This window comes from Pyrgilauda ruficollis, unplaced genomic scaffold, assembly GCF_017590135.1.
Source record: "Pyrgilauda ruficollis isolate IOZ18807 unplaced genomic scaffold, ASM1759013v1 scaffold115, whole genome shotgun sequence".
Classification (NCBI taxonomy): domain Eukaryota; kingdom Metazoa; phylum Chordata; class Aves; order Passeriformes; family Passeridae; genus Pyrgilauda; species Pyrgilauda ruficollis.
Window position 1 is genome coordinate 1126128 of NW_024509766.1, and position 27825 is coordinate 1153952.

The 27825-nt window shown below is 64.6% G+C and overlaps 3 protein-coding genes across 4 annotated transcripts; 2 read left to right on the forward strand and 1 right to left on the reverse strand.

Annotated features, from left to right (window-relative positions):
- Positions 1-55: 55 nt before the first annotated feature.
- On the forward strand, positions 56-7615 carry FSTL3 (follistatin like 3). The gene is made up of 5 exons (XM_041482710.1): positions 56-186; positions 2048-2233; positions 4949-5164; positions 6165-6392; positions 6483-7615. The coding sequence occupies exons 1-5, from the start codon at positions 129-131 to the stop codon at positions 6533-6535; spliced, it is 741 nt and encodes a 246-aa protein (XP_041338644.1). The 5' UTR covers positions 56-128; the 3' UTR covers positions 6536-7615.
- A 1715-nt stretch (positions 7616-9330) lies between these two features.
- Positions 9331-11863, reverse strand: PRSS57 (serine protease 57). The gene is made up of 6 exons (XM_041480851.1): positions 11802-11863; positions 11201-11349; positions 10962-11115; positions 10642-10786; positions 9831-10091; positions 9331-9748 (listed from the first exon to the last, which is right to left on the reverse strand). Exons 1-6 carry the CDS (start codon positions 11861-11863, stop codon positions 9569-9571), a joined length of 951 nt encoding a protein of 316 aa, XP_041336785.1. The 3' UTR covers positions 9331-9568.
- Positions 11864-12314: 451 nt separating this feature from the next.
- Positions 12315-27760, forward strand: PALM (paralemmin). Of its 2 annotated transcripts, none has more exons than XM_041481518.1 (9): positions 12315-12367; positions 19559-19607; positions 20541-20621; positions 20700-20830; positions 21953-22073; positions 22224-22245; positions 22463-22552; positions 23588-23719; positions 25013-27760. In XM_041481518.1, exons 1-9 carry the CDS (start codon positions 12363-12365, stop codon positions 25576-25578), a joined length of 1197 nt encoding a protein of 398 aa, XP_041337452.1. In that variant the 5' UTR covers positions 12315-12362; the 3' UTR covers positions 25579-27760. The 2 variants fall into 2 exon arrangements, with proteins under 2 accessions (XP_041337452.1, XP_041337461.1); XM_041481527.1 differs by having other exon boundaries at positions 22490-22552.
- Positions 27761-27825: the final 65 nt, after the last annotated feature.

Consider the following 27825-nt stretch of genomic DNA (forward strand, 5'->3'; position numbering starts at 1 on the left):
GCGCCGCCCCGCCCGGTGATTCACGCCGCCCCGCCGCTTTATAGCTCCGCCGGCCTCGCCGCCGCCTCACAGCAACAGGTCACCGGAGCGCCCCGGCCCGTCCCGGCCCGTCCCCGCCCGGCCCGGCCATGCCGCTGCGGCTGGCGCTCTGCCTGCTGGCGCTCTGCAGCCCCGCCGCCGCGCACGGTAAGAGCCACGGGGGTCCCGCTCCCGCCGGGGGTCCCGGCGCAGCCCGCCCGCTCCGCCCCGGCCGCCGGTAACGCCGCTCCCGCCGGCAGGTGTTCGGGGCGGGGGCGGCCCGGCCCGGGGTCGCGGCGCCGTTATGGGGCGGCAGCCCCGGGCTCCGATGTCCCGTCCCGCCGGGCGGATGCCGGGCTCTCGGCGGCGCAAACCCGCTTTACCGGGCGGAGCGGCGGCTGCCGGGCGCCCGGCGGTGCCGCTCGGGTGTCCCGGTCGCCGCCGTCCCTCCGTCGGGCGGGTCCCGTGGCCGCGCGGCGGGAGCGACCGCCCGGGTCCCGCCCGGCTCCGCAGCCGCGTCCCTGCCCCGGCATCCCGCAACCGATGTGTCCCGGGGGATCCGTGTTCCCGGGCGGCAGAATCGGCTCGGGGCTGCGTGTCCCCGGTGGGACGGGCCGGGAGCGGGGCCGGTCCATGACCGGGGTGTGGAGTTCGGAGCTTGGACCCTCCCGGTTCCGCTGCCGGTGCTAGCGGCTTTCGCCGTGCCTGGGCGGCGTCGGGACAGTGGGAGCGGCCGTCCCGAGACCCCGGAGCGGGGCTCTGTCAGCCCTTCCCAGCGCCTCGGAGCCGTGCGGTGCCGCCGGTGTCGCCTTTCCCGCAGCGGCGCGGGAGTTTCCACCTTCCCCTCGCACGATGCCGAATGTTCCGTGGGGAGCGGGGGCCGCGCGGTGTTGTAACGGGAAATGGAGCTTGGAAGAGCAATTGGACAAATCCGTGGAGGATGAACCCTCGTGCTGCAGCGGCTGGTGCTGCCCGAGGTGTCCGGGCGCTGCTTCCCGGGGCTTTGCTCCATCCATCTTGCCGGGCTGGGAGCCCCCTGGACTTGTGACCGAACCAGAATCGTGTGCGTGGGGAAAGAGGGGGGCACAGGGGGTCTAGGGCGGCGGCGGGCGAATCCTGCTTAGGAGAGGAGCGACTCCCGCCTGGCAGTGCAAGACCCGTCCCTGCCCCCATCCCTCCCTTCCATCTTTCGCCGTTTAGCAAACCTCAAGCACAGCTAATGAGAGCACGAACCCAAATAAGCGTCACAAGAGGCTGGTTTGCAGAGGCGGAAATTGCAAAGAAATCACTCACAAAAAAAAAAAAAAAAAAAAAAAAAAAAAAAAAAAAAAAAATCGAACTGATTCGCTGGTGGGTCATGGAACAAACAGGCTTTTGAGTCAGAGGGATCAGTGCCGTGAGTCTGGCCCAGACCCAAGGGCTGGGGCAAGTGTCCTGTGCTCCAGCCACTGGCTCAGATGCTCCTTGCAGAGGCCGTGGGTGTCGGGCTCCCGTGTCAGGGAACAGTTCCATCCCTCTGTGGGGCCACTGGCACATGCCAGGAGATCCAGCCCTCACAGCAGCCACCCACTGGCCCCACTCTGTCTGCTGCCCTGGGCTGGGACCCCCTCGCTGTGGGGCCAGGCAGAGAGGCGAGCAGGCAAGGGGGAGGCAAGCTACAAGCTCAGATCCTGGCTGGCAAGCTGGGCATCTCCCAGAGCATCACGAGGAGTGCTGGGATAACTGGTCCATCCCTGTGGTCCAAGTGTGGATTTGGAGCCTGTTGGCAGGAGAGGGCTGGCAGCAGCATTGGGGTGGCCATGGGGGCACTGAGCTGCCATGCCAGGGACCCTTGGGGATGCCTGCTCTGGGGCAGCTCTTGTGCCACAGGAGCCAGCTCAGAGCATCTCTAGGTTCCCCAATTTGTCTCAGGCTCTGGAGTGGTCCCTGTGCCTCTGCCCCAAGGTGCTCCAGTCACAGCCAGGATCTTGCTGCTCTTCAAAGGGGTCCTGGCACAGCAGGGATCCCTCACCCTCTGCCCTCTCCACAGGTGGAATCTGCTGGCTGCAGCAGGGGAAGGAGGCCAAGTGCACCATGATCCTGAAGACTGGCGTGACGTGGGAGGAATGCTGTGCCAACGGCAACGTGGACGTGGCCTGGTCTAATTACACCTACCCAGGCAACAAGATCAGCCTGCTGGGCTTCCTGGGGCTGGTCACCTGCCACCCCTGCAAAGGTGAGGAGGTTGGGGGCTGAGGGGCTGCTGTGGGGCTGAGCTCTCCCCATGGGGAATGTGTGGAGCCCTGGGGGCAAGACTCAGAGTCTGCAGCTGTGGGCGATGCAGCAGCACAGAGCTGGGCTGCCCCTCACCAGACAGGGCTCTCCTTGGTGGTCTGGGACAGCACAGGGACCCCAGGGACTGCTGACCCCTGCTCCTGCTGCTGCAGCTCCTGGACAGATGCTGCTGTGGATCAGGGCTGGCGGGACAGCCTGTGTCCCTCAGCTGCTCTCGTTTTGAGTGTATTTTAGTTGCTCTCCCAGTGGAGAGGGATTCATGACCCAGGTCTTGGCCGGGCAGCCAAGTGCAGGGAGAGGATCTGGAGCTGGCTGTTCCCAAGTTAACCCCTCTGCGCTGGGGCCTCCCTCCCCTGCCCTCACCACGGCTGCTCAGAAGGAAACTTCGTCAGGTTTTTCTAAGGAAAAAAGATCTATTTCTTCCCCTCCGCTGCCCCTCGCTCCTCCCAGCGCGTGTGTGAAATGGCTTTATGTAACGGGCAGTTCCAGAAGTGGAAACTCTCCAGCTGTGAGTTCCAGCCCCGCCAGATGTTTTGGCGTGTGCCGGAGCTGCGGCTCCTCCAGCACTTGCGTGGCTGTGTGAGAACACGCTCAAGGACCTGCTGCCCGCAGGAGGCAGGAGCAGGGCTTTGGAAGGTCATGTTGTTATTTGCTTAAAGGGGAAAAGGTTTTTAACAAAACCACTTCCCCAGCTCCCTGCACCCCTCAGCACTGCTGCAATGGCAGCTCCTCAGGCCCGTCCTGCTGCAGCTTGGGGCTGCACGCTGTGCCAGCCAAAAGCTGACTGAGATCCTGGCCCCGGCCCCATCCCTGCTTGGAGGGAGCTGGGAGCACTGGGACCCTCTCCAGGGGCTCCCCTGTGCTGGAGGCAAAGTGCAGTGGGACAGGCAGCCCTCAACCAGGAGGCTGCACTCACCTCACCTCTGTCAGGAGTCTGGGGGACCCAGGGAAGGCTGACAGTGGCCACAGACCGTGGTGGGGGCTGTGGTTCCTGGGGTTTGTTGCTGTCTGGCAGCAGGATCTTTGAGGAAACCGCTGGAGAGCCTGGCCAGCACGTGCACCACAACCCCCCACCCTCAGCCAGCCCCTGCCTGTCCCATCCAGATGGAGCTGGTGCTGCTCCTCACCAGGCTCCAGAGGCCTTGGAAGAGGGCGGATAAGAGGAGCTGTGCTCCCACTCCTCGGCCTTGCGAGCCTGGGAGAGGTTACTCCAGGACAAAGTGGGCTGCAGCCGGGGCGGCCAGGGATGGTGCTGGCCTGACCCTGGGGGCTCTGCAGATGGGTCTCTGGGGGAGGTGAAATTCCTGGCTCCAGCTGCTGGGGACACGGTGTCCCCCCGAAGGACCCAGCGCAGGGGGAAGCCAGGCTGCAGGGTTGGGGTCACAGGCAGATTTTCCAACTGCTCCAAGTATCCTTTGCTGGGATAGTCTGGATGGTTGGATTCTGCACTGCTGGCAACATCTCAGAGTGGAGGGTGACAGGGTCTTGTTTGCTCTGGCAGCCCTGGGACACGGAGCTGCCCTGCTCTGTCCTGGGGTCCCCCAGTCTCAGCCTTCTCTTCCCTGGGACATGCCCCAGCTATAGAAATCAGGGAGCAAAATGGGAAAGTGTTTCCCAGCAGGGAATTTCCCCCAGTGACAGCTGGGCCAAGCAGACAGGGAATTTCCCCTTCTTCCTTCTTCTTCTCCTCATCCTCCTCTTTCTCCCCCTCCTCCTCCTCCATATCTCCTGAGGTGGCCCATCTCCCACAGGGAAATCCCCCTCTGTGCCTCCCAGAGCTCCCAGCACACACCCTGTCTGTGGGGATCCGTCCTGCCCGGGGTGAATCCCCATTTTGGGAAGCCTTTTGGTCCTGCCCTGCATTCCTCTTGGTGGGCGCAGCTGGGTCCCAGCAGTGCCTGTGTCCTGGGAGCTATGGGGGCATTTTTGGGGTGAGCTTTAGGTGGCAAAGGGGAGTCCAAAGGAGAATCCCTGCTGCTGACCCCTTTGCCTGTCCTTGCAGAGCCACCAGTGTCCCTGGACAGCAGCATGGGCCCCTGCTTGGAGCTGGCAGCCCCACTCCATCCCCGCCGGCGTGGGCATGGTCCTGGGGCACTGGCAGAACCCCTTGAACCTGGCCCCCGCGCTGGCCGGGAGGTGACCTGGGGGGACAAAGCATCTGCCTGTCTGGGGACGGGCGCTGGCTGCTGCCTCCTGCTCTTGTGTTCCAGTCACGGAGCGAGACAGGGCCGGGCATTGTCTGCCGGGAGCGGCATTCCCCATCGCCCCGACAACTCGCGGAGCACGGCTCCTTCTGGAGGAACTGAGGCCTTGTGGAGATAGATTTTTCCATTGCACAAGAAAATGAAATGTCTCCTTCCAAAGAATAAATAGATGGGAAGGAGTGAGCTGGTGCTGAGCGGGGCTCCGGCTGGGGTGAGCACTGCAGGATTGCGTGGAGCCGCAGCCAACGACCTGCTCCTCGCCGGGGCTGAGCAGATCCAGATGCTGCTGGGACAGCTCGGCGTCAGCACGCCTGCCGTGTCCCAGGGGGCGTTTGGGACCACGAGGGGGACACCCTGTCCCGCTTGGTGTCACATTGTGGGGCTGGGTAGGACGGAGGCTTCCCTGGTGGGTGACAGGCGGTCACTGACGCGCCGCTGCCCTCTGTCCCCAGAGAGCTGCGAGGGGGTGGTGTGCGGCCCCGACAAGGTCTGCAAGATGAAGCACGGGCGTCCCCAGTGTGCCTGTGCCCCCGACTGCTCCAGCCTGCCCCGCAAGCTGCAGGTCTGCGGCTCTGATGGCTACACCTACCGGGACGAGTGTGACCTGCTGACAGCCAAGTGCAGAGACCACCCCGACCTCGAAGTGATGTACCAGGGCAAATGCAAAAGTAGGTGCAGTCGTGCCCCAACCCCGCTGTGTCCCGTCCCCATCCTGTCCCTGTCCTGTCCCCATTCCCTGTGGTACAAGGAGGGAGGGTCTGTCCTGTACAGGGCCCTGCATGACATGGGTCTCGCTGCCCCTTGAGGGGACATTGCAGCTTGTTGGTGCAACGGGGTTTGGCCTTGCTTCAGGCTGAGCAGTAACAGTCCCTAAAATGTCATTTACAAACGTCAAGCCCCTTTTTTTTCCTCTTTTGTAAAGAGTGCAGCGATCCACCCAGCCCTGCCAAGAGCTGTCAGAAGGATTATGGTTATTTTTCCAGCCCTCCTTTCTGGAAGGCTTTGCCTGTCGAGCTCTGGGCTGCGCAGGGAAACGTGGGGCAAGAAATGGGAGTTGGGAGCTGCAGATGCCAAATCTTCCAATCCATCAGGGAAAGAGAGGAGGGTGGAAGGACGATGGGGGTGCACGAGCCTCCACCCTCCCCAGCAGAGCCCTGTGCAGGGCATGATCCTGCTGCTCAGGCTCCCTCCACCCCCGTGCGCCCTCATTCCAGCGCTGGGTCTGCTCCAGGGTGACCCTGCCCTTCCCTCTCGCCGGGGCCAGCACGGCAGCTGCCAGCCTGGCCGCAGTGGCTGCTGCTTCCCTGCCAAGGCACCTGCGTGCGGCCGCTGGCCCAGCCAGGTCCCGCTGCGCCGAGCGGGCTCAGCCCCGCGCTCCGCTGCTGCAGCTGGGCCTCGGCTCCTCCCGCCTGGCAGAGCTCTGGCCAGGGCTGAGCCTGGGGACTCAAGGTCATGAGCTCCCTTGTGCTCAGGATGCCGGCCCCTGCCGGCCCCTGCCCTTGGGAACAGCACCGATGGGGAGATCAGGACCCTCTGGCTCTGCTTTGTCCCCTGATAGCAAAAGGAGGGAAGGGACTGGGTTTCCCTGGGGTGATGCCCAAAGCCTGCCCGGGGTGAAGTAGAGCATGGCCATCCCCGGGGTCACTCCAACGCTGTGCTTCCCCGCAGAGTCCTGCTCCAGCGTGGTGTGTCCTGGCACACACACCTGCGTGGTGGACCAGACGGGCAGCGCCCACTGCGTGATGTGCCGCACAGCCCCCTGCCCCGAGCCCACCAGCCTGGACCACGCCCTCTGTGGCAACAACAACGTCACCTACCCCTCGGCGTGCCACCTGCGGCGAGCCACCTGCCACCGCGGCCGCTCCATCGGCGTGCGCCACTACGGCAGCTGCTCAGGTGAGCAGGGAGGGGCAGGGGGCAGCGGGCACGGACCCCCAGCGCCTGCTCGCCCCTCACACCCCCCTCACCGCTTCCCTCTGTTTCCAGCTGCGGCCAAATTCTCCGCAGAGACGGACAGCGTGGAGGAGAACTATGTGTGAATCGTCCCTCGGCCGAGGCGGAGCTGGGAGACAGGGGCATTATGTGTATATTGTACAAACCATATACCTGATATTTATTAAGATAAAAAAAGATCCTTATTTATCCCTGTGTATGTTAAGCAGTCGCAGGGGGCTCGATTCCCATCCTGCCGGCCAGGGAGCAGGGGAGGGGGCTCAGGGCTGGAGCCAGGCCGAGGTGGCCAGGCAGAGTGGTCAGTGCCCTCCCCTGCTGCCAGCGCGGTGTGGAGGGGTGTCCGTGGGCCCCCCCCACGTGTCCTTGGCCGGCAGCCCTGGGCCTATTTATTTTTGGATTAATTCTCGGTACTCTGCTGACGTTTCTGGCCAGGACCTCGAGGTCTAGAGGGAATCTGCACTTTCGCCTTCCCCGAGGGGCTCGGCCCCAGCTGCCAGTGGCAGGAAAGGCAGTGCACGCTGCATCAGATTGGAGAGAGATAGATATATATTTTTATATATATATATATATAAAACATAGGTATGTTATTGTCTCCTAAAGTTTCAGCATGTGTGTGTTCAAATGGATTTCAGTTTAGGTTTTCCTAGGCCCGTTCAGACCAGGCTCCCACCACCTTTGGAGGCGACGCCGGTGCCCGGAGGGCTGGTGCAGTGGCAGCCCTGGCTGGGGGGCACAACCATGCCCCTACTAGAGCCCATCACCCAGGGCAGCTGCCCCCAGCCCTCCTAATCCCTGCCTGCCAGAACAGCTTTGGGCACAGCCTGGGCTGCGGGGGGAGCTGGCCCTGTCCCCCCCCAGGACCCCCCCGTGGCCCCGCACCCCCTGCTCTGCCCACACCTGTATTTATTTTTACTCCTTCTCTCATTTCTTCCTTTGTCACCTGTGTAAATACCAGCTCAGCTCTGACACCAAAAAGCTCTTGACTTTATATAAATATCATATATATATTATATATAAAAATACCTTATTTTCTATTTTTGTATGACTGGGTTCTGACCCCCGAGGTAGATGCTTTGGGAACATCCACATTCCCTATTCCATATTGTTGGGGCATTTTACGGCTGTGTTATGATTTGGATTACAATTAAAAACCAGAATAAACAGTGCTGCGTGTCCGGTTTTGTTGGTGGGTTCTGGGGTCGCTGGAAACCTTGTTCTCCTTGTGGCTGTGCATCCACACCAAGGTTTTGGGGATGTGGGGAGCTGCATCCCCTCTGCTCCAGCTCCATGCTGGGGTTTTCCAGCCCAGCCGAGGCTGCTCCGTGCAGTGGGAGGGAAGGGGAGAGCAGGGAAGAGCAAACCCGCTCGGCAGATAAATCTGTTCCCAATCTCGGGCCGTGCCATGAGGGTTTGGTATTTCACAAAACAATTCCTGCCGGTAATTGGGTCCCGATGTGGGATGTTTCCCGGGCAGCAGCCTGCGGCTTGGCGTGCTGAGCTCCACAGGAACTGCTGCCGGATCCCCCTGGCCCGCATCCCCTGTGCCGGGGGCCAGCATGGCACAGCCCCCGACCCCTGGCCAATCCCCCCAGAGCCATCACCAGCCCGGCAGCGCATCACAGAGAATCCATGAACCATTTAGGTTGGAAAAGACATCTCACATAACCCAGGGTGGGCGTGGGGGGTTCTGCTACAGCCCCTGTCTGCTCGCCCAGCTCAGCAGCATCCCCCTCCTTTTGGCGGTGGGTGTTCAGGAGTTCTCAAAACACTGCCCATGCCTTTCTAGGTGCCACCACAGGCGGTGGTGTGTGGCCTGGGTTCCTCCACGGCCGCCGGCAGCGCTTCCTGCCCACGGCAGCTGCCGGTCCTGCCCGCCCCGCCGCAGGGTCCGGCCCCGGAGCGGCTGGCGGGTGGCTCCGTGCCGAGCCCGCGGGCACGGGCTGCGGCGGCAACGGCAGCTCCTGTGATGAGCGGGAGATTTCAGCTTCCAAAACACGGCTGTGAGTCAGGCGCCGCCTTCCCACCGGTTTTTGGGTGGTCTGGGACAAGCCGGGACAGGCGCCGGCTCTGCAGGCTCCCTGCCAGCGCGGATGCCCTCGGGCTGGCAGCGCTGTCCCGGCATTCCAGGGGGTCTCTGCCCCACGCTGTCACTGCCAGCACTCCACTGGGATTTGGGACTTCTTTGGAAGCTGGCAGCCTGGCAGGGATCTGTCCTCTGCTGGATGTCCCCAAAGCCACCGATGCCTGCGGCTTGCATCTCCCGACCCCGCGCAAGGCCCTGCAGCAGCCGCGGCAATTTGTGCCAGCAATTCGCCGATAAAACAAACAGCCAGGAGCAGGGAATGTCTGGGTCTGTCCCCGGAGACACCGGGCAGAGCCACACACGTGTCTCAGCTGAGAGCCAGCAGCGGCTCGGCACGCTCTCCGGCCACTGCGGGCGCCCAGCTCCGGCGGGGCGAGCGCCCGTGGGTGCGCGGGGGAGGCGGGCGAGGCTCCCGACGGGATCCCTGCGGGCTCGGCCAGCCCGGCGCAGCTGGGAGCCCGCCTGCCCCCGGGGGGTGTCTGTGGTTCCCCCTCTTTGGGGGGTCACGTCGCGCGGTGGGGAGGGTGCGGTGTGGGACGGGATGGAACAGGATGAGGCGGGACGGGATGAGACGGGCTGGGACGGGATGGGGAGCCACACCCCGGCGGGAAGGCAGCTGGGGATGCTGCTGGGGTGGCAGCACCTGGATGCAGATCCTGGCTCCTCTGGGGCACGGCCTGCACTCCCCTCCCTCCTGCATCCCCTGCTCCATCCACACATGCCCAGGACAAGTCAGGGGGACCAAAACACAGGGGGAGCAGTGGGATGGGGACTGAGGGTTTATTGAGGAATGTAAATTTTGCCACAGCAGGAGGATGTATGGGGGGTTTTGGTGTAGCCTAGGGGGTACATTAACACCCCTTGCCAATGGGCAGAGAGGGGCTCCAGCCCTGACCTGGGTCAAGAAACCCCGAGCATCACCTCCCAGCGCCTCCAGAGCTGGAGGATGTGGAAATTCTGGCCCTCTTCTCCCCTCCTGTGAGACATCTCAGCCCCTCTTCCCACAGCCTGCCTGCCCCCAGGACTCCCAGCCACCCTAGGGCTTCAGCCACCCCTCCCGAGGGCGGAACCTTCGCACAACGTGATGCACCCAGTCAATGTAGTTGGAGATCTTGGTGTAGATATCAGGGAACCGGCGGTCCCCACATCTCTCCCCAGAGAAAGAGACGATGCCATGAACCTTGTCCTTGAAGACCAGGGGTCCCCCGGAGTCACCCTGCAGAATGAGGGGGTGGGAGGGAGATCTGAGGGTCTCCCAGAGGGGGACAGCGTGGGGCAGGGGGCAGGGCTGCACTCACGGTACAGACTCCCTGCAGAGTGGTGTCGCGGCTGGCCCCGCACAGCATGTTGGCCGAGACTTTGCCCCTCCACAGCGTCCGGCAGAGGTTCCTCTTGACGATGGTGGTGTTGGTCTCCATCAGCTCCGTGGGCTGGTCTCCAAAGTTGGAGGTGTCCCCCCAGCCCATCACGGAGCAGACAGTGCCGGGTTTCAGGTCGATGTGTGGGGAGGGCAGGCGGATCCTCTTCACGTACTTGTTCAGCGTGGCCGACCTGTTCAGCTGGGGGGCAGCGAGGGCGTGGGTGGCTTTGCTTCTGGGGCAGAGCCCCCACAGCTGCTCCTGCCTGGTTCTCCCTCCCACCCCGGTTCACCGCTCCTGCTGACCCCCCCAGCCCTACCCTTCCCTCTAGAGAGGCTGGGCCCCTCCCTGTCAGCCCCTTTGCACTGGTCCCAGTCTGCTGTAGAGACTTGGCTGCCCGGGAGCCGCTGACCCGGACAGAGTCGGTGTGTCCTCAGTGCCTCCATCACACCCCATGGCGCGGTCCTGCTTCTCCGGAGAAGCACTGACATCTAGTGTCGGCTCGGTCCCTCGTGGGGCACCCCACCTCCTCCCGGTGCCCTGGACACCCAACCTCCTCCCGGTGCCCTGGGGTCATGGCCACTCAACCTCCTCCCAGTGCCCTGGGGCTGTGGGGCACCCCACCTCCTCCTGGTGCCCTGGGGCCATGGGGCACCCCAGCTCCCTCCCAGTGCTCCGGGGCCGTGGGGCACCCCAGCTCCCTCTCACACCCCAGGGCTGCGGGGTACCCCACTGCCCAGCACAGACTCACCCGGAGCAGGCGGATGTCGTTGTCCGCAGCGCGGAGGTTGTAGAGAGGGTGGGCGATGGACTCGACCACGCTGAAGATCTGCTGGGACTCCTCGGGCTCCTGCAGCCGCTGGGCCCCCAGCACCACCCGCACCGAGGGGCTGCGCCTGTGGCAAGGCGGGGCTCAGAGGGCGCTGCTGTGGCTGGTGGCCATCGGGGAGGGGGGGATTCAAGGGGGACTCAAGGGGGAGGTGGGCAGCTTAACCCTTGGGATGGGGTTATTGGTTAGAAGGGGCCACACCATGTCCAGGGACACGTGTCCCACGTGGGGACAAGGCTCACCTGGGAATGAAGCAGTGGGCAGCTGTCATCACCCACTTGGGCCACACCAGGAAGCCCCCGCAGACGTGCTCCCCGTCCATCTGGATGGAGGCCATGAAGGGCCGGGAATGGGGTGCTGCCGCCTTTCCCCCGATGATCTGGCTCCCCTGGGTGCCTGGTGGGTGCAGGTGATGGTTGGAGTCCAGGGTTCCCATCTCCCACCCTGGGGATGTGCCCTGGCACCCCCGTTCTCTCATTACCTGCCGAGGCCAGAGCTGGCAGCAGGATGGAGCCTCCCAGGCTGAGGATGAAGAGCCCAGCTGTGACCATGGTGGCACAGACAGGGCCACTGCCACCACCGCTGGGGCTGCTCGGGGTGGGGGTGCTTAAATCCGTCCAGGGGCTGAGCCTTGGGGTGGGGGCGGGTATTTCCCTCCTGCTTCCTCCTCCGCGTGTTGCTGCTTTGTGCAATTCAGGGGTCGGGGAGCTCCGTGCAGCTTCCCCTGGAATGGGAGATGAGGAGCAGAGCAGCTTCCCAGCCCTGACTCCCCTTGTGCCTGGGATGAAACCCCTCTCCGCAGGGAGGTGGCAGCAGCGGGGCCCCAGGACATCTTTCAGACTCGACAGTGTCCCCTGGACTGCTGTGAGTGACACAGGGACTGTGCTGTGCTCCCATCCGATGCCTCTTTCAGCCCCTCCAGACCCCGGTGGCTCTGGGATGATGCTGTGGGCAGAGGGGCAGTTTCCTTCCTCTGTTCTGCATTGACCTGGAACGCAAAAAGGGGGGCAGGGGGGTGGGGGAATATGTTGACCCTCACTGCAGAGCCCAGCTTGCTCTGGGGTGAAGAGCAGAGTTCTCACCCGGCAGCGGGCAGATTTCCCAACGGAGGGTGGCTTGGGGCTTCCTGCGGCAGTTTGCCCATTGTGGCCGTTGGGTTGGGAAATGGGGGAGCGGAAAGGGGGAACAAAGAGTCCCTGGTTCCCGGAGTAGGGCAGGGCAGAGTGGCTGCACTCACAGGAGGGGGTCACACACTGCCAGAAGCTGTGTTCTTGGAGGGGCTCTGAATGCAGCCCCTCCAACCCGCCTCGCACCGGGCACTGCACAGCCAGGACCCGCTTCGGGACCCCCCAGCAGCTGCCACAGCTCCGGGGACCCCCGAGGTTGGGTGGGGGGCGGCGGGCCGGGACCCAGCTGGGACCCCAGGAGCAGATGCAAGCCCGGCGCGCCCCGAGGCCGGATGATGGGCGGCGGCAGTGGCGGGGCGCGCCCGGCAGACGGAGCTGTGCGGGAGGGAGGCGGGAGCACCGGCGCGGTCCCGACATCCCTGCGCATCCCGCAGCCGGGCCCTGAGCGCCGGGACGCCGGCGGCCGCCGGCCCCGCTCCGCCGCTCCCCGACCCCGCCGGAGCCGCCGCCGGGACCATGGAGTGAGTACCGGAGCCGCGCCGGGACCCCGGCACCGGGCCGCGGCCCCCCCGGGCCCCGCCGGCTGAGACCGCAGTAGCGGGGAGGGGGGAGCGGGGAGCGGGGGCCGGGACTCGGGACCCCCGCGCCGGGGCTGCGGGAAGCTCGCTCCGCCGGCTCACGGAGCTCGTACCGGGGGCTCGTACGCCCCCGATGCCGGGGCTGGGGAGTCCGAACCTGGGGTCTCGGATCCCCCTGCTCCTGGGCACTCAGCACCCCAAAACAGGGGGGCTCGCATCCCCCTGATTCCGGGGATTCAGGACTCCAGTACTAGAGGTTTTTATCCCCCTATGCTGAGGCTTGGGACCCCAAAACCGGGGGTGGGGCTCCCCCGGTGCCGCTCAGCAGGTGCGGCCCCTCCCCGGTCCCGGAGGGCCGGCCCGGGGGGCAGCAGCAGAGGCCCCGGTGCGGGTGCGGGGGTGCGGAGAGTGCGAGGGGTGTCGGGGCTGGCAGCGGTGCAGGAAGCGGGGGGTGGGGAGGGCGTTTATTTTTGTGTTTTGAACCTGTTGTTGCTGCTGCGTGTGGTGGGGTGAGTGGGTGGAAAGAGCTGCGGACCCCTCCCTGCACCGCACCCCCAGCCCCTGCCCGGGGAACCGGCTGTGGCTGGGGGATCCTCGTGAACCGGGTCCCAGCGGAGAAGTCTGGACAGACGGACACTCGGAGCCCGGCCTCATCCTTTGTGTGCTGCGGTGGGGCCCTGACCGGTCGCTGGGAGCTTGGAGCCGGGCGGGTGGGGGAAGGACGGAACAGGCAGAGGCCACTAGGGGCTTGTGGCCACGGGCTGTCCTACCCGCCTGCTGGTTTTGCCCCTTTGGGGACGCCAGCAGCTGCTGCCAGGATGGCACAGGGCTGGGGGGCTGCTCGAGGTGCTGGAAGCCAGCGCTGGCCCTGTCTCACCCAGGCCTTTCCTTCCCTCCCGTGGCTCTGGTGCCCACCATGGTGAACACCCCAGCAGCTGCCTGGGTTTGGCACTGGCTGTTCCTCCAGGCAGCTCGGGGTCAGCCACCCTCTGCCCCTGGTGGGCTCCTCATCCTGCAGCGATCCACTCGCCAGCGGCTACTGACACCACGGGTGTTCAACAGGTCCCTCTCAGCACTGCCTGGCTCCCACCTGGGAGCCCCCAGAGGCCGGGGGGCACTGGCGAGAGGTGGGCTGGGGGTGTCCTGGGCTCAGGGTGGGCTCTGGGGCTGGAACTGAGTAGGGGGCACCAGCAGGGATGCGGGGATGTTGTGGGAATCGGGGTGAAGCGACTGGGGGACTGGGGAGGCAGAGAGGCTCCCCGTGCTGCTGGAGGGGCCAGAGGCAGGGCCAAGGCTCCGGGCAGCTCCACGGCGCCACAGCCCCTGCAGGAAAGAGCCTCTTTGGGGAGGAAAAGGTGCGTGATTTGCCAAAAGGCAGCAGCGAGGGGAAGGGCAGAGCCGAGGGGTGTGACGTGCCCTGGGGAGGGGGTGAGGAGCTGCCGGGCTGGGCTCGGGCTCTCCTGGGGCGGCTGGAGCTGGGGCTGAGCTGGGGAATGGTGCTGGACAGGCTGGTGGCTCCTGCTCCAGGCTCCACATTCACCCTGCTCTGGGCCAACCCTCCCAGCAAGGGCCAAAGAGCCCACGGAGGGGTTCCCCTGCCAGCTCCATACACTGGACCTGCCAGCGTCTCTTTCTTTTGAGTGAAAATCTGCGAGTGACTCTGGGTGGGGGGCACAGCCACGAAGAAAAACAACAAGACTCCTCCAGCCACAGAGCTCCAGAGCCTGGCTGAGGGGCTGGAGGATTAGGGGGGCCCCAGGGCAGCTGGGGACACGGCAAGGTGCTGCCCTGCTGTTGGCCTGGCTCTGTGGCAGCCAACGGGTGCTGGGGCGGGCACTGCTGCCTTTGCCCTGGCTCCTGCTTTGCTTTGGCACGGGCAGTGGCTGGAGGAGGGTCCTGGCTGCCACAATCCACTGGTGCCCAGGGAGGTTTGGCAGCAACTTTCCAACTCTGGTAAAGGCTGTGCTGGTCCCACTGGAGCTGCTCTTGTGCCCTCTGCTCCCGCTGCTGTCAGTGCTGGTGAGCAGCTGGAGATCCTGCATTCACATCTGGCTGCTCTGCTGGTTTGTCTCGCTTGCTGCTCTCCCCTTGGCTTTGAGGGTCTCCTTGGAGTGAGGGCTCTCCTGGTCCTGCCTTCCCTGATGGGAAGGTGGCAGTTGCAGGGGGAGGAGGGAGATTTCTGCCTGAGAAATAACCCATGAGTCCTGTGTGAAGGGACTCAAGCCCTTGCTCTCTGGGGGATCGAGGGAAAAGTAAAACCCAGGCCAGACCCCGCTGCCTCCTGGCTAGCAAGGAACCAGAAGGGGTCAGCTCTGTCCTGTCCCTGTGTCCAGCTGGAGCAGCACTGTCACCCTCCCCAGCTGCCCCAGAGGAGCCCATAAAGCCCACAAAAGCACCCCACAAAAGCACCCCACAGCAGCACCCAGCCCTGCTTGGGGCTGGCAGACCATGGGGTTCAGAGCTCAGCTGCATGATGGAGCCTCTGGGCTGGACCTGCCTTGCTGGGAGGAACTGGGAGGAACTGGGAGGAACTGGAGCAGGTTTCCTGGGAAGCCGCTGGTGCTGGTGTTCCTGCTTCCTGGCCAGAAACAGCCCCTTTCCCCAGGGGGTGGGGGTTCATGTGGCTGCAGCTGAGCTGGGAGCTGTGCTGGGAGCTGAGCCGGGGCTCCAGCAGCGGAGGTGCCCCAGGAAAGCCGAGCAGGTGCCGTGCCCTGGGACGGGGCTGAGTGGAGGCACCAGGGCTGGAGGCACAGCCCAGATTCCTGAGTCTCTTCAGTGCATCCAGAGACAAGCAGCCCCCAGGTCCCAGACAGGAGCCACTGTCAGGGGTAAGGATGAGCCTGGAGGAGGGAGAGGAGCCGGGTGGATCCTGCCCCAGACAGGTGTTTCCTGACAGAGCGTGGCTGGACGAGGGTTGGGCCCAGCCCCTGGGCTTGGCAGCGAGGTCTGAGCTCCCTGTGGGGTGTCAGGGCTCCCAGGGGTGTCTGTGCCTGCATCCACGTTCCTGCTGGCTCCTTGGAACATCATGTGTGTCTGTGTTCAGGAACAGGAACCCAGGGATGGCTGGTGACAGGAGACAGGTGCCACATCCTGGCCAGTGCCAGGAGGTGCCACATCCATCCTGGCCAGTGCCAGGACTGCCTGTCCTGGCCAGACGGTGCTCCTGGGGGTGGGGAGAGGCCGGCTCCACTCTCATTCATGAATCGTGGGGGGAGTTTCCTGGTGGAGCCTTGCTCCTCTAACTGGAAGGGAGCTGGAAACCCAAGTGTTTGGAGGGCACTTGAACCATTGTTTGAAAGATCTGTAATTTTCCAATCAAACTCCCTCCCCAAGCCTCCGTTCATCAAATATTCATGGGATCCATTTTCTCCTGGCACTCCCAGCCCACGTCTCAGCCCGAAGAATCAATCAGGCAGCTCCGCTTGCTCTAATGCATCTGCGTTTTCGGGAGCCTGGGGCTGCCATCTCCTCCCCCCGCCTCCCCCTGTCCCTGTCCCTGTCCCCTCCCCGGGCAGCGGCGATGGCTGAGGCTGCGCAGGGAAGGAGCGATGGGCACTGGGGTGATGCAGCAGCAGCAGGGGGAGGCAGACAGTGTGGGGCAGGGCAGGAGCAGCCCCCCAGCAGCAGGACCCGGGCAGGGTCCCCACCCTGTGCTGGCCACGCGGCTCGTTGGCCGCTCGCATTTCTGGCCGTCCCTGCCCGAGCCGCTGCCGCTGATGCATTTGCCTTCATGGTCGATGCATGGCGGCCCCGGGGCGGCTGCAGCCCCCTCCCCTCCCTCCCTTCCCTTCCCTCCCGCGCCTGCCATCGGGGGCGTTCGATCCCGGCCCCGCTGTTAATGGCTTTGTGACAGAGCTCTGCAGCCTCCCCACGGCCGCGTCACTCCGGGCCCGGCTCCTGGCATGGAATGGAGCTGGAAATCAGCGCTGATCCCTCGATTGCTGCCTTTACCACGCACCCTGGACCTGCACCCATGCAGGGCGCTCTCCTGAGTTCCCCCAGCTTGGAGCTGAGTGGGTGGGGAGGGAGGGGAGGTCAGGGGAGCAGAGGAGCAGCTTGAAACGGCTCTTCACACATTTGGATGAGCTAATGGGAAAAAACGGAGGAAGGCAAATAAACATTATTGTTTCATGTCAGGCGGGAGGAGACAAAAGGTCACGGGCTTCCCTTGTGATGGTGGGAAACGGCAACATCAGCAGGGCTGGAAAGAGCTGGAGAGCCCAGGGAGAGCACGGGCTTGTGGACAGGCGTGTGTGTGCTCACACGTGTGTGTGGGTCCAGCCTCGGGCCTGGGGATGGCTGCTGGGAGCTCCCAGGGCATCATCCCCCATGTCCCTGCTCTTTCTCCCTGCTCCTTGTCTGGGCTGGTGGCTCCTGAGGAGCTCAGTGGCCCTGGGATCACCTTCCCACCCTTGCTGGCACCCAGGATGGATCAGGAGCACCAGAACCCCTAAGGAGGCTCCGGTGATGCCACAGCTCTGCCCTGCCAGTGCTGTCAGGGTGCCAGGCCTGGGGAGAGCACCCCAGCCCTGGGGGTGCCTGTGGTCCCTCTGCCACCACGAGTATCCCCCCCACATCCCCTTGAGCATCCCCCCACATCCCCTTGGCACTCTCCCGTTGCCATAGCGCCGTTGCCATGGCACTGTTGCCAGGGAACCATTGCCAGGGAACCGCCTTCATTAGCCACAAGGGCCGGCGGCAGCGGGGGCCCATCACAGCGACCCCCAAGACGGGTCATGGCAGGCAGGATGGGGGTTTTGGGGAGCCCGGGACCCCCTCCCTCCACCTCAGCACCTGATCCCAGCAGGCAGGGACTGGGGGTGCCGGGGTGGTCCCTGCTCAGCCCCCCTCGATGGATCAGAGCCCCCAGGGCAGGGTCTAAGCAGTTTGCAGCGAGGGGCATCCAGCCTGTTCTGCGTCTCTCCCCGGGCCAGGAAGATTCCTGGCGTCTGACCTGGGAATGTGGAGACTGTAGCAAATAATGGAAAATAAAGAGGATGGAGGAGGGAGGAAAAGCAGAACAGAATGTTTCAGGAATGCTGTAAAAGTTTGGATCCGTGGAGCAGGGCAAGATCCAGGAGAGAAACAGGGCCCAGTTCAACACCCTGGGAGCGTGGGGTGCCAAGGGCTGGACTGAGGGGTCCTGTGGCGCCAGAGCAGGAGGGAACCCGTGCTGATGGGCAGCCCTGGGTGTGTGGGGCTGGTGAGGGACACACGGGACACAGGGGACACACGGGACACACGGGTGTGAGAGCGGTGCCTGCGCCTGCGCCGGTGGAACAGTCACAGCGTCGCTGCAAACAGCACGAAAATAACACCACAAAAGCGACACCTTCCCCGCTTGTTTTCCTGGCCTGGATTTTGCGCATCGCAGGGATCCCCAGGGTGTGGGGTGAGGGGAGGACGGCGGCTCTGAGTTAATTGCTGACTTCGAGGAGGGAGCAGGCGGAGGCAGGGGCTCCTCTCACCCTGCAGAGCCCGTTTGAGCCGTGGGAAAGCCTGTGTGGAGCCCGTGTGCGGGCACATCCGTGGCTGGCACGTGGGCTCAGAGCCCAGGGTGCCATGTGTGGGGTTCAGCACCCCGAGCCCGCCCTGTGTGTAAAACCACCTTCGGCAAACTCCCTCCCTGGGAGCACGGAGTCCACCTCTCCGTCCCTTGCTCTAGGAAGCAAGCAGAGATGATCCATCGCCTGACAATACCTCAGTGCCTCCCACCCTAATTACCGCCACAGCTCAGCACTTCATTAGCACCGTCTGGCGAGCAGCCAGCGGCTCCTGTGGCTCTGGAGCATCCCGGTCCCAGGCGGACCCGCACCCGGTGCCCCGCGGCGTGGGGGCTCCTGCCGGGCCCGGGGCTGCTCCGCTGCTGGGCTGGCCCGGGTCACCTACCCTGGGGACACGGGAAGGCGGGTACGTGGGCAGGTGGCTGCGGGGTTGGGGGATAAGCCCTCCGGAGCACCGGGGGGAGCTGTGCCAGGCCAGAGGGGCGGCTGCCACCGGCGGCGTCCTGGCACGGCAGGGCTGCAGAGGTGCCCGGTGCTGTGCCCACGGATGGCACGGGGAGCAGAGCCTGCTGTGGTGTGTGTCCGAGTGTGTCCGTGTGTCTGTGCACGTGAGTGTATCGGTGTGTGCACATGTGTGTGTCAGTGTGTCTGTCTGTGCACATGAGTGTGTCTGTCTGTGCACACGAGTGTGTTGGTCTGTCTGTGCACACGAGTGTATCTGTCTGTCTGTGCACAGGATGGCACGGGGAGCAGAGCCTGCTGTGGTGTGTGTCCGAGTGTGTCCGTGTGTCTGTGCACGTGAGTGTATCGGTGTGTCTGTGCACGTGTGTCGGTGTGTCTGTGCACACGAGTGTGTCCGTGTGTCTGTCTGTGCACGTGTGTTGGTGTGTCTGTGCACACGAGTGTGTCAGTGTGTCTGTCTATGCACACAAGTGTGTCAGTGTGTCTATCTATGCACACGAGTGTCTGTTGTCTGTCTGTGCACATGTGTGTGTCAGTGTGTCTGTCTGTGCACATGAGTGTGTCTGTCTGTGCACACGAGTGTGTTGGTCTGTCTGTGCACACGAGTGTATCTGTCTGTCTGTGCACATGAGTGTGTCCGTGTGTCTGTCTGTGCACGTGTGTCGGTGTGTCTGTGCACACGAGTGTGTTGGTCTGTCTGTGCACACGAGTGTGTCTGTGTGTCTGTCTGTGCACATGAGCGTGCTTGTGCCTGTGTGCACAGCCCGGAAAGGTCACAGTCGGGGAAAGGCGTCAGCAGCCAAGAAAGGCTGGGGATGGAAAGCTGAGCCAGACTGAACGCAGGCGGCCAGGAGCGTCCTGCTCCAGCCCCTCCGTGCTCACGGGTTCCATCTGCGCCACGGCAGGAGTGGGTCTGCATGAGATGAGTGCTCCAGGGGCTGGGCAAGGCGCCTGGCCCGGGGATTTGGGCAGGATGGGGCCAAGAGGTGCCTGGAGGAGCCGTGCAGCGAGGGGTGCTTGGCTCCAGGAGAGCGAGGAGGAAGCAGCTGGTGAAAGGGAAGGGCTCAGCCTTTGTCCGTGTAGCACAGCGTGTGGTTTGCTGGTTGCACGCTGTCCCAGTGACCTGCCACTGGTGTCACTCCTCACAGCTGCTCTCTGCTCTCTGCAGGGTCGTGGAGGCCAGCACCCTTCAGCAGGAGAGGCTGCAGGCCATCGCGGTGAGTCCCTGCTCAGGCCAGCGTCCCCGTGTCCCCAAGGCATCACCTGCAGCTCATGGGGCAGGCACCGGTGGGGAGGGGGCTGCAGGTGCAGGAGGGCTGGGGCAGGTGCTCTGCCACAGGCTGGGGGTCTCCAGCAGCTGAACAAGGACTCAGAATGGCCCGTGCCAGTGTGCCCCTCTGGGGGGCTCTTCTTGGGGTGTCGTGGCTTGGCTGCACGGTTGAAACAGGGACAGAGCAAGCAACAGGCAGCTGGGAGGTTTAATTAACGAAGCAGCGCCTTGACGAGCCCCAAGTGAGGGAAATGAGTGATGATTCCCTCCCGCTCCTTCCCCAGGAGGGGCTGAGGATGGTGCTCTCCAGCCATGCCTGGCATGGGCACTAGTAATTATATTAATTAGGGAGCAGTTGGGGGCCCTGCTGAGTGACCCCTCCCAGCTCAGAGCAGGCACGGGGCTGGTTGAACCCACTGCAGCCCCACTGCCCAGCCCAGCCGGCAGCCAGCCCATCTCTGGCACACAAAGGGCAAATTGTTCTGGACCAGAGGAGAAAGCGCCGGGTGACGCGTCCGGGCTGGGTCTGACTCTGCTGAAATGATCTGGAGCAGCCCCAGGACGGGTGGCAGCGAGGGGGGGACGAGGTAGAGACCGCGGGGGCTGGCAGCTCGCTCAGTGGGGCCGGCCGAGGGGAAGGTGACATTTTGAGATGGTGAACAGAGCCCAGGCTCTGCCCCAATTCCCCTACACCCTCAATGCCTCAGTTAGTCCCAGGGAGAGCAGGGATTTGATACCAGCCTTGCTCTGGGGCGTTCCCAAGGCTGGTAACCCCATTCCCCGGGGGCAGCCCCTTGGCCCCGCTCCCCCCTGCCCGGCCATGCCCGGTGCTCACCCCCTCCCCGCGCCGACCCCGGCCCCGCCGCTCCCGTCCCTCCAGGAGAAGCGGAAGCGTCAGACGGAGATCGAGAACAAAAGGCGGCAGCTCGAGGATGACAGGAGGCAGCTGCAGCATCTCAAGGTGAGGAACCTCCCCGGGAGCCCCCGGGAGCCTCCCCGGCTGGGGAGGGCAGGACCGTGACCCCCTTCTGCTCCCCAGTCCAAGGCTCTGCGGGAGAGATGGCTCCTGGAGGGGGCCCCAGCTTCTGCCACCGAGGAGGAAGAGGCCATGAAGAAACAGATGCAGGAGGATGAGGTGAAGACCAAGGAGCTGGAGGAAACCATCCAGAGGTAACAGGGCCGGTGTGGGGCTGGATGTTGGGGTGCAGTGAGAGAGCACCCAAGTCCCTCCAGAGACCCCTGGGCAGGTGGGTGCTGGGATTCAGGTGGATCCCATGTGCTGGGCATGAGGCAGGGCACGCTGAGCTTGGAGCTGCTGGGAGAGGAGGTTCCACCATGGAGCTGCTGGGGCTCAGCCTGGAGCCTGAACCCTGGCTGGGTTCTTCTTGCCAGCTTTTCTCCAGAGCCTGCAGCCAGACCCAGAGCCTGCCCAGCCCTGCAGCCCCTCTGGGCATGGCCATCCCCAGCTGTGCTCTGCCTTGGGTGTCAGTGGGAGCCACAGGGTGGGGAGCTTTGGGCTGGGATGCCCGGGAGGCTGCTGGGTGCCCACCCCCTCGGTGGCACGGTGCTGGCTCCCACAGGCTTCTGTCCTCATCGCGGTGTCCCAACCCTTGGGAAGGGGTGCGGGGAGGCTGAGAAGGGGGTGGCTCAGCCCCTGCCCGCCCCCCTTGTCCCTGGGCAGCCGCAGGCGGGGCCCGGAGCCCCGGCCGGGCTCGGAGGTGTCCCGGCAGCGCAGCAGGAATGCAATCAGTCACGGTGGTGCCGCTAATTACCGAGCATCGGTGCAGAGAGGGGTCAGGCACGAAGGGGCCTTTGTGTCCGGCTAATGGCGCGGTGCATTCCTCGCCGGCGCCTGTGAGGAGCCCGGGGGAGCTCTGCCGGGGCAGGAATCCATGGGACTCCCCGGAGCTCTGCTCCATCCCACTGGGGCTGTGCTGCCAGGCTGGTGGCTGAGAACTGGAGGTTGCTCTCGTGGAAGCTCAACCAGGTTTTGAGGGACACGTGCAGGAGCAGAATGATGATGGAGCAGCCTTGCTCTGGCCACCAAGTGAGGCACCACCAGTGTGCAGGGGTCACTCCCCCTGCCCAGTGCCCACGGGAGGGTCTCTGCCATCCATTGGTGCTGAACCCATCGGCTTCTCCTCTGCAAAGAGACAGTGGCAGCCGTGCCAGAGTCTGTGTGTCCCTGCACCCAGGGGACAATCTGTGTGTCCCCTCTCCCCTGTGGCTGCCTGCACCACAGTTACCTGTCCCACACTCCCCTCGCCCTCTCAGCCCTGACTCTCCCTGCAGGCTGGAGAAGGAGCTGGAGATGCTGGAGAACAGCAGCTCAGTGGCTTCCACCAAGGAGAACCTGTCAGAGGCAGCAGGCAAGGAGGAGAAGAAGGCTGAGGCCGTCCCCAACACGCAGAAGGTGGGCACGGCTGCTGGCCATGGGCAGGGCTGCCAGCAGTGGGGTCGGGGCTCTGGTGGGGATGGGTGGGTGTGTGGGTGGTGGGTGTGCAGGCAGGGGGGCTGTGGCAGGTCCTGGAAGCTCCTATAACCTCTCCCTTCTGTTTTGCAGAGTCCCCTGGGCACAGTTAAGGGTAGGTGAATCCTGACCCCCCTCGGCCGTGTTTCAGCACCAACCACTCCCTCCTGCTGCCCTGAGGCCACATGGGCGGGGAGAGCCAGACAAGAGCCCTGTCCCCTTGTCCCCTCCCGGGCAGTGGTGCCCTGGGTGGGGGAGCCCTCCCAGGTGCCAGCCGTGGGGGGACACTCTGCCCTCCCTGGGGCCTGACCCGTGGGCACACCCGGCCTCAGGTGGTCGTCTCTCCTCTCCATCTCCAGCCGACAAGAGGGTCTCCAGCAGCCCCATGAAGGCAGTGGAAGGCAGTGAGATGATGAAGGCGGGTAGGTGCCCGCTGTGCCCTGGCAGGAGCGCTCCTTCCAGGCTGCTTCCCCTCCCCTCTGCACCGCAGCCGCTGCCCGCCGCGCCGCTCGATGCCTTTCCAAGCCCAGGGCAGAGAACATCCCTCACTGCAGACACAGGGTTTGGGTTTGCTTTCACCCCACGGCTGGTTTGTGGTTCAGAGCCCTTCTGCCTCAGCCCTGTTCCGTGTTTCATCCTTCCTGCTCTGTTTGCAGCTTCTCAGTGCAGGGGTGAGGCAGCAGAGTGGCAGCCACAGGGGCCTGCGGGGTACACGGGGCTGAGCTGGGGGGGCTGCAGCCAGCTCTGCTGCTGGAGGGGTTTGCTCTGCTTTGGGGCAGTGGTTCAGGCCAGACCACAACAGCAGCATGGGGCAGAGCCCATCTTGGGATCCTCGGAGCTAAGCACCATGCACAGGGCTGAGGGGACCCTGCTGCTGGCAGGGGCTGGCCAGGAGTGGAAGGAGAGATGCCAAGAATCGCCCATCCCATGGGGGCAGAGGGGCTGTCCCAGCAGCAGGACCCTCAGTGTGGGTTGCACCTCCTTGAGCATGAACCTGGCTCCAGCCCAGGCCCCACGGGCAGCACTGCTCACTGCCTGGACAGACAGACATGGCTCAGCCCGAGAACCGCAGCAGCCCTGGAGGTAAGGTGATGCCAGCAGCACCAGGATGGACACGGGTCCCAGGAGGAGGGAAGTGCCAGGGATGTCACACCCGCCTGTGCCATTCACCGCTCCTCGCTGCCGCCTTGCTAACACTGCTGAGCATCGCTGAGTCCTGCTGGGCACCACTGAGCCCTTCCAAGCCCTGCTGGGCACTGCTGGGCACTGCTGAGCCCTGCTGGGCACCACTGAATCCTGCCAAGCCCTGCTGGGCACTGCTGAGCCCTGCTGAGCACCACTGAGCCCTGCTGGGCACCACAGCGCTGCCGCCACGCGCCGTCCCGCCGCCATCCGCAGAGCAAGGGACGGGGAGGGCCAGGGCCGCCGTAACTCGCGCTGTCCTCTTTGTGTCCCAGCCATGTACTCGGTGGAGATCACGGTGGAGAAGGACAGAGTGACTGGGGAGACCAAGGTCCTGTCCAGCACCACCATGCTCCCCCAGAACCACTGTCTGCAGGGGGTCAAAGTGTACGAGGATGAGCTGAAAGGTACGGGCCAGCCCGCGCCGGTGGCAGGGGACGAGGGAGCGGCCACCTGAACATCCCAGCGGGCACCCAGCAGGGTGAGGAAGTGCGGGGGCTGCTCCTGACAGCTTTGCCAGCTCTGTGAGAGCAGTCCCTCACCAGCCCCAGTCCAGTGGATCACAGGATCGTCATGGCAGCATAGTGTGGATGGTCCAGATGGGCCAGCCCTGGTTTGCACATCGTGAGCCTGCATTGCTGGAGAGCAGAGAAGAGGATCTGTGGTGTCCAAGAGTCAGGAGCCTGTCCCGTGGGCAGGGAATGTGCACTATCACCACCTTGGCCTGTCCCAGAGGCTGGCAGCAGGGAGCGTTGCTGATTGGTATGGTAGAAGTGCAGCAGCAGGGACTGGTCCCTGTCTGCAGCTCCTGCTTTTGGGAACATCTGGGAACCTGCTCCAGAGGGCCTCGTGAAATCCAAGGGATCGTCGTGGTGGCAAGGACCAGCCATGGAAGTGGGGCATCCTACTGGGAACTGTGGTGCCTGAGTGGACCAACCCCTCTTCAAGGAAAACACAGCGCTGCCATTCACCCCCTCGGTGTGGCCATGGCCGTGCTGGCCCTGCCAGGCTGGGCACTGTCCCTCACTCAGTGCTGCCCACTGAGGCAGCTGTTCTGACCATCAGGTCATGCCCCAGGCCAAGAGGAAAACGCAACGAGCCCTTGGTCACTCTGGCCAGGGCGCACATCTCTGCCTCCAGAGCCGCGAGCAGCCGGGCTGGGAGAGCCCCATCTCCTCCGGGCACGGGGCCACCACGTGCACTGGTCCTGCTGGATGTGGTGGGAACACACTGGGGCAGCAACTGCCCAGCATCACTGGGGTCTCGGAGGTGGCAGTGGTGACCTGCTGCAAAGTGTCACGCCAGCCCTGGCCGAGCTGGCCGCCAGCAGACACCGTCCTGCCGCGGGCAGCTTGGCCAGCTTGGCTTGGCCTGGCAAACAGCCGTGGCTCCTGCAGGGCTCACTGAGCCTGAGGCTCTGGGAACAGCTCCTTCCATTGGGCTTTTATTTTGGTCTCCCTGGCTGCTGTCGGGCAGGAGCCAGGTGATGAGACAGGGTCTGGCAGCAGCTCTGCTGAGGGGAGGCTTGGGATGCTGTGGGAGTCCCAGCCTCAGTGGCAGGACCTTTGGAGAGGGGAAGGGGCCGCTCTGTGACCACACAGGAGCCGGGGCTGAGTGGGACATGCCAGCAGGATCTTTGCCAGGTCACCTCGTGCCCCCATCCCGAGCCCCTCTCACCCTCCTTCCTCTTGTCCCCGCAGTGGTGCACGCGGTGAGCGCCGAGGACGGGGCCCTGCAGAACGGAGCCCACCCCCTCAGCTCCTCCGAGGTCGACGAGCTCCTGCACAAGGCGGACGAGGCCACCCTGAGCGAAGCTGCCGGGCGCCAGACCCCAGCCAAGGCTGGCAAGGGGGGTGGCAGCGCCCCGGGCAGCCAGAAGCCGACGCCACGACGGGAGATCACGGGGCTGCAAGCGAAGGTGCCACCGGGCGAGGGGACAGAGCCCAGCCAGGAGCAACCCGTCACCATGATCTTCATGGGCTACCAGAACGTGGAGGATGAGAACGAGACCAAGAAGGTGCTGGGGCTGGAGGGGACCATCAAGGCAGAGCTGGTGGTGATTGAGGATGCCGAGAGCAAGCCGGAGCCGGCACACAAGGACCACACGCCGCCCAACGGCACCGCCCTGGAGCCGGCGGCCGCCCAGGCGCTGGGCGAGGAGGGCGCGGGCGGGCAGAAGCCGGGTGCCAACGCCACAGATGCCAAGGAGGCCGAGCAGGAGACAGACGTGAAGAAGCAGCGCTGCAAGTGCTGCACGGTGATGTGAGCCCCCGCCGGGACACAGCCCCTCTTTCTGCAGAACCGGGGAGATCCAACGTGGTGCCAACGGGGCCGCAGCGGGCAGCGGCCAGCCCCATCTGCCCGATGCCAGCCCCGTGCCGCCCCCCACCAGCGCTGCCTGTGGTATTTATTAGTGACCCCCCTCGCCCCACGGTGCGCCCGCCCCATCACAGCCCCGCCTCGTGCCCACCTGCCACCGGCAGCGGGGCCTTTCCCTCTGTCACCGACACCGTCCCACCCGCCGTGCCGTCGGAGGATGGAGCCGCCGGGCAGGGGGTCGGAGGACGGCACCGTGTCCGTGGATGACTCCCCGGGAGCCGCCACCAGCGGGACCCACTCTTGGCCCAGCCCACGGTGGGCATCGGACCCAGCCCTGTGCCAGCCCCTCCTCTGTGCCTCCATCATCCGCTGCTCCAGCGGGGAAAGGCCTGGCTCTGCTGGCCGCTGGCTGCCCGTGGACATCTCTGCTCCATCTCGTGTCCTCGTCCCTGAGGTCCCCAAGCTCTCGAGGACAGGGCGTGTCCAGGCAAGGGCATCGAGGGCAGCGTCCATCCCTCCCTGTACTCGGCTGTGGTCATGGCCAGGGCCACGTGGGGCTCCTGCAGGGTCAGCCCAGCCTGTCCCCAGGCCTGCTCTGCTCCTCCCGGGCTCAGCTCCAGGTGCTGGAGCCCCTCGCTCTGGTGCTGGCAGTGACAGCCATTCCTCTGTCTCGGCTGCCAGCCGGTGCCACTGGGCTCTGCCAGCTGAAGGGGCTGAACTGTGCTGTGGGCAGCGCCCGTGTCCTGCTGGGGCAGTGCCAGCAGGGAAGGGCAACTTGGGGGGCCCAGCCTTGTGGGGCAGGAATGGGGTGGGGGTCCTGTGCTTCCTCGTGGCAGCAGGAGTGTGGCCCAGCATCCTGTTCCCTTCCTGCCTCTGCTGCTCAGCAGCTTTGCAGAGCCACGTTCTGGGGTCCTGGGCTGCAGCTTTGGGGCCCCCAGGGGAGTGGGGCAGCCCAGTTCACCCCAGTACTGGCACTGGGAGCTGCCAGGGGTCTGGTGTCCCACAGAGGGCAGCCTCCCTGCTGCCCCACCCTGCACCCCAGCCCTTCAGTGGGGATTTCACCACCAGCACCAGCGTTTTCTCCCCACTGAGACCAGCTGGGGCAGGCGGGAGTCCCCCATTTTTTTTGATCCCCAGTGCCCACATCAGCTGCCCCTGTGCTGCAGCAGCTGGGCTGGCAGTGCTCACATACTTGCCCAGGAGCTCTGGGCAGGGTGCAGCCACTAGTGAGGGATCCTTGTTCAAGTGTGAGAGGGTTCTTTCTGCCGTGAGGCTGGGCAAGTCCCCAGGATCCCCCAAAACGTGTGTGGAGCAGCATCCAAGCTGCCCAGAACACTGGTGGTCGAGCAGCCAGGGACAGGGCTCAGCTCCCCCAAGGATGGGCCTTCCTTCCCCCACACTCCCCCTGTGTGAGCAGTGACAGCCCCTGTCCCAATGACATCCCCGTTGTCCCCCAGGTACCACCCAGGCTGCAGTTTTCCCCCCAGTAGAGTCATTGCAGGGCTCAGGGGGGGAGGGCTCGTGGTGCTACCCCTGTCCTGAGCTCCAGCCAGGCACCCACAGCCCCTGGGAGAGGCAGGGCTGAGGAAGGGGGGCTTTGGGAGGGCACTGCCAGGGGAAGGGGGGCCTCTCCTGCCCCATCCACTGCTGGGCATCGCTGGAGCCCCATTGCTGCAGAGCAGGGCACGGGCTGGGTGCCACAGGGCATCTGCCCCCGTAATCCTGGGGAGAATGTCACCTCTTGCCACCCCACATCAGGGGCCAACACCACCCACCCCGTCCCACCCTGGGCCCTGCAATCCCCCCAGCCCCAACCTGGGGCTCGCTCCCTCCCCCCCTTGGCACCCCCTGCCCCTCGGTTGGCTTTGACCCCCAGCCCAATCTGGCCCCGGGGGTGGTGGGGAGCAGGACCAGGCCCCGGGCCGGGGCTGGGGTGTGAGAGGAGTGGGCGGTGGGCCTGGCATCGTCCCCCCCCCTGCCCCCCCCCCAGCTCTGCTGAAGTGCACTTCCCGTTCCCCTGAGCTTTTCACTTGTGCCGAAGCCGTTTGAATTCCCTTCCCTTTCCCATCCCATCCCCACCCCGTTGTTTGTAAAACACCCAAACCGAGCAAATAAAACTGTGTGAACAACCAGCCTGGAGCCACTGATGGCGGGGAGGAGGCTGGGCTGGGGATGCTGGGAGCATGGGGGTGGA